Source organism: Theobroma umbraticum, unplaced genomic scaffold, assembly GCF_002168275.2.
Source record: "Theobroma umbraticum cultivar Fairchild unplaced genomic scaffold, ASM216827v3 scaffold_67.0, whole genome shotgun sequence".
Taxonomy (NCBI): domain Eukaryota; kingdom Viridiplantae; phylum Streptophyta; class Magnoliopsida; order Malvales; family Malvaceae; genus Theobroma; species Theobroma umbraticum.
The window spans coordinates 3,225,423-3,228,800 of record NW_018397262.1 but is presented as its reverse complement, the minus strand read 5'-3'; the positions used below and the strand labels follow the sequence as shown (position 1 = coordinate 3,228,800).

The 3,378-nt window shown below is 32.6% G+C and overlaps 1 protein-coding gene across 1 annotated transcript; it reads left to right on the top strand.

Moving 5' to 3' along the window:
* Nucleotides 1-565: 565 nt before the first annotated feature.
* Nucleotides 566-2,603, top strand: LOC110419807 (putative glutathione S-transferase). The gene is made up of 2 exons (XM_021432917.2): nt 566-998; nt 2,066-2,603. The coding sequence occupies exons 1-2, from the start codon at nt 684-686 to the stop codon at nt 2,408-2,410; spliced, it is 660 nt and encodes a 219-aa protein (XP_021288592.1). The 5' UTR covers nt 566-683; the 3' UTR covers nt 2,411-2,603.
* Nucleotides 2,604-3,378: the final 775 nt, after the last annotated feature.

The following is a 3,378-nucleotide window of genomic DNA, read 5'->3' as shown; positions in this document are numbered from 1 at the left end:
ATTTTCTCAATATGAATTTGATTTCACTGTTAGAATCATATAATTAACAAAATATGATTATATCAACATTAGTCATATTAAATATAAAAAATTAAATGTTTTCAAAAAAATTATTTAAATAAAAAATTTTACTTAATAAGAGATGATAGAATATTAAAAAAAAATATATAAATAATTATCTTTAATTTATCATTATAAGTATTATTAATAATATTTTTAAATTTAAAACTATTTTTCTTTAATTATTATTATTTTTATTTATAATATTATGTAATTTTAAAATATTTTTAACAAAAAATTCAACACTCACGCGAAACGGAGCACCACTCTAATATTAATTATTCAGGAAGAAAACAAAACAAAACAAAACAAAGCACGATTCTTGTACCTGGAAAACGTATGAGATGGGCGCAAGTGTCTATGCTAGATGACGCACGCAATTGCGTTGCAGCAGCCTCGTCTGTTGACTTTTCTGTCAGAGACAATTGATAGAGGAAGAAAGGACTAGACCCAGTGACGTAAGCGGTGGCATTGGCATATGCGCCTTTAGTATAAAGAAAGACAGAAAGACCTAGCAACTCTCAAATCTTTTCGTCTATAAACCCTTCAGTTTCAGACATCTCAAAACAAAAACCAAACCAGGGCTGTTTTTAGTTTCAGTTGAGTTCAATCTTTGTTTCAGAATGGCAGACGAGTTGGTTTTGTTGGATTTCTGGCCTAGTCCATTCGGGATGAGAGTGAGGATTGCTTTGGCTGAGAAAGGGATAAAACATGAGTACAGGGAAGAGGATTTGAGGAACAAGAGTGCTTTGCTTCTTCAGATGAATCCTGTCCACAAGAAAATCCCTGTTCTTATCCATAATGGCAAGCCTGTTTGTGAGTCACTCATCCAGGTTCAGTACATTGATGAAGTTTGGCATGATCAGGCTCCTTTGCTCCCTTCTGATCCTTACCAAAGAGCTATTGCTAGGTTCTGGGCTGATTTCGTTGACAAGAAGGTACTTTCTTCTCTTTCTTTTTGCTTCTTTTTGGCAGGCAGTTTCCTAGATTTGGTCCGACAGACATGAATTTTGGAGGCTTGTTTCTCTGATTCTTTTCAACAGTATACTGTTAAGCACTGTTTTTAGTACTGTAAGATTGTTTACCGCTGGTGCTAGTATGATAACTTTGATCTATGGGCTGATTTGATTTGATATTCTCTGTGTTTTACTTGTTATTTTTTTCCCCTTTTTGGGGAATTTTGATAATTAGAAGTAAAATCAAGCCAAGTTTCAAGCTACTTTGTTTAGTTTTAGTCCATTTAAAAAATTTGATGCCATTGGTTTAAATTCAATTATGCTCAAGCAGAGATAAGTCGATTATTTTGATATATTTCTAAATAATAGTGATTGGATTACCAACTTTCAAGCTAATATTCAAATTAGGCTGACTTAACTTGTCAAATCTTACTCGAGGTCTAGTTGATAATGATGATGGCTACGATTACTGTTCGCATAAAAATTGCATTTTGTTTGGCTTACCCCTAATTCACAATGGAGACAAGAGCAAATGATTACTTTGATTTTTTGCTTGTTTGTGGTACATATGAGAGGTAAAAGGGGGTGAGGATTTCGATCTTAGATCTTCATCCTTTCGAGGATTGTAACAATCACTAGGCCTAGCTTGAGTTGTTGCTTTAAAAAATTAACACTATTATTTTGTTGACATTTTGTTGTTTAGAATCATTTCATTGTAGGTTCCATGATGAGGGAGACAAAAACTGTTGAGATAGTGACTCTTTAGGAACCTAGGCTTCATGACTAATTCTCACCTGATAATATATATATATATATATATATATGTATATTTCCACTTGTTTATTCCAATTCTTGTTGTTTCTTGTTGAAATCGTCAGCACGGTTTGTCTCTTTAAACGCTTTAGTCTTCAATTGTCCAATCATCCCGTTAATAATTGTGATTAGCCATTGCTTTTATGGTTCTATGAGTTTGTTTTGTTGTGAGTTTTTGTCATTTTGCTGAATAATTGGAACCTGTTAAGCCTAAATTATTGTTTAATGAAATGCAGATATACGACCATGGGACGAAAATATGGAGAACCAAGGGAGAAGAACAGGAGGCAGGGAAGAAAGAATTCATTGAGTGCCTTAAGCTGTTGGAAGGAGAGCTTGGAGACAAGCCATACTTTGGTGGAGAAAATTTTGGTTTTTTAGATGTTGTCCTTGTTCCATTCTATAGCTGGTTCCATGCTTATGAGAAGTGTGGCAACTTCAGCATTGAGGCAGAGTGTCCCAAGCTGATTGCATGGGCTAAGAGGTGCCTGCAAAAGGAGAGTGTGTCCAAGTCTCTTCCTGACCAAGAAAAGGTCTATGGTTTTGTTTTGCAGTTAAAGAAAGTCTTCGGAATTGAGTGAAAGGAGACTGTTTCTTTTCATCACGTTTTATGTTTTGAAATAAAGGGGCACTTAGTTTGTGCCTGGTATTTGTTTTGTGTTGTGAGAGTTGAATGCTTTTTCCCGTATTTAAAGATAGAGCACTTACCTGTGCTTGGGGTTGTGATGTAAACTTTAGAGTTCAAATATAGTAAATGTAGTTCCTTTGTTTAAACTTGGCTGTCTATGGCCGGCCACAACCTTGTGGGCCAAATCTTTATGTGGCTTGTGCATACTGCAATCCCCAACCTCCACACCAGTAGGACGAAATTATCATTCATGGTATGATGTTTTTTTCAATTAAAGTAATGAGCTCGGGGTTATGTCTCAAAGGCATACCTACTTTAAAAAGGAAGGATCTACCTTTTAAGGTAAGGTTTTAGTTATTAATTTGTAATCTATAATTTTATTTCAATAATTTGTAACATACACAAATATCTAGGAAGAATTTATTTTATCATTAAATTAAAAAGTATACATGTAAGTTTCAATCACATGCATTTCAAAAATATCTTACCAAAACATCTAGAATGATCAATTAAGCGCACATAATTAATTAATTGATTAATTAATTAATACATACCAAACATTTATTAAAAATTAAAAAAAAAATAGCAGTAAGAATAAGAGAGTGAATGAGAATGGCCAAATCTAATTTGAACTTCTCCATTAAAGCTCTGAAATACCTTTCTTATGATACCCATACATTAAAATCCTTTAAAGCAACATATATCAAAATTAATTCTCTAGAATGATTTCGTGTTTCATACCCATTATTGACTAGTTTTAGTTTTAGAAAGTTTGATTCTTTAAACTCTATATTTTTTGCAATAAAAACTTATATTTTATCTCTATAACATATAACAACTAATTTTATAGAGATAAATTCAAACTAAAACATATAAAATGTCGAAATTAATCCAATCATGAATTGTTTTTTAAATTTTAAA

What these genes read in the sequence shown, in the direction of transcription:
- LOC110419807 (XM_021432917.2), top strand. Translation starts at nt 684, where the DNA reads ATGGCAGACGAGTTGGTTTTGTTGGATTTCTGGCCTAGTCCATTCGGG. An exon ending in CTGATTTCGTTGACAAGAAG is followed by an intron (nt 999 to 2,065) that starts GTACTTTCTTCT and finishes AATGAAATGCAG; the next exon opens with ATATACGACCATGGGACGAA.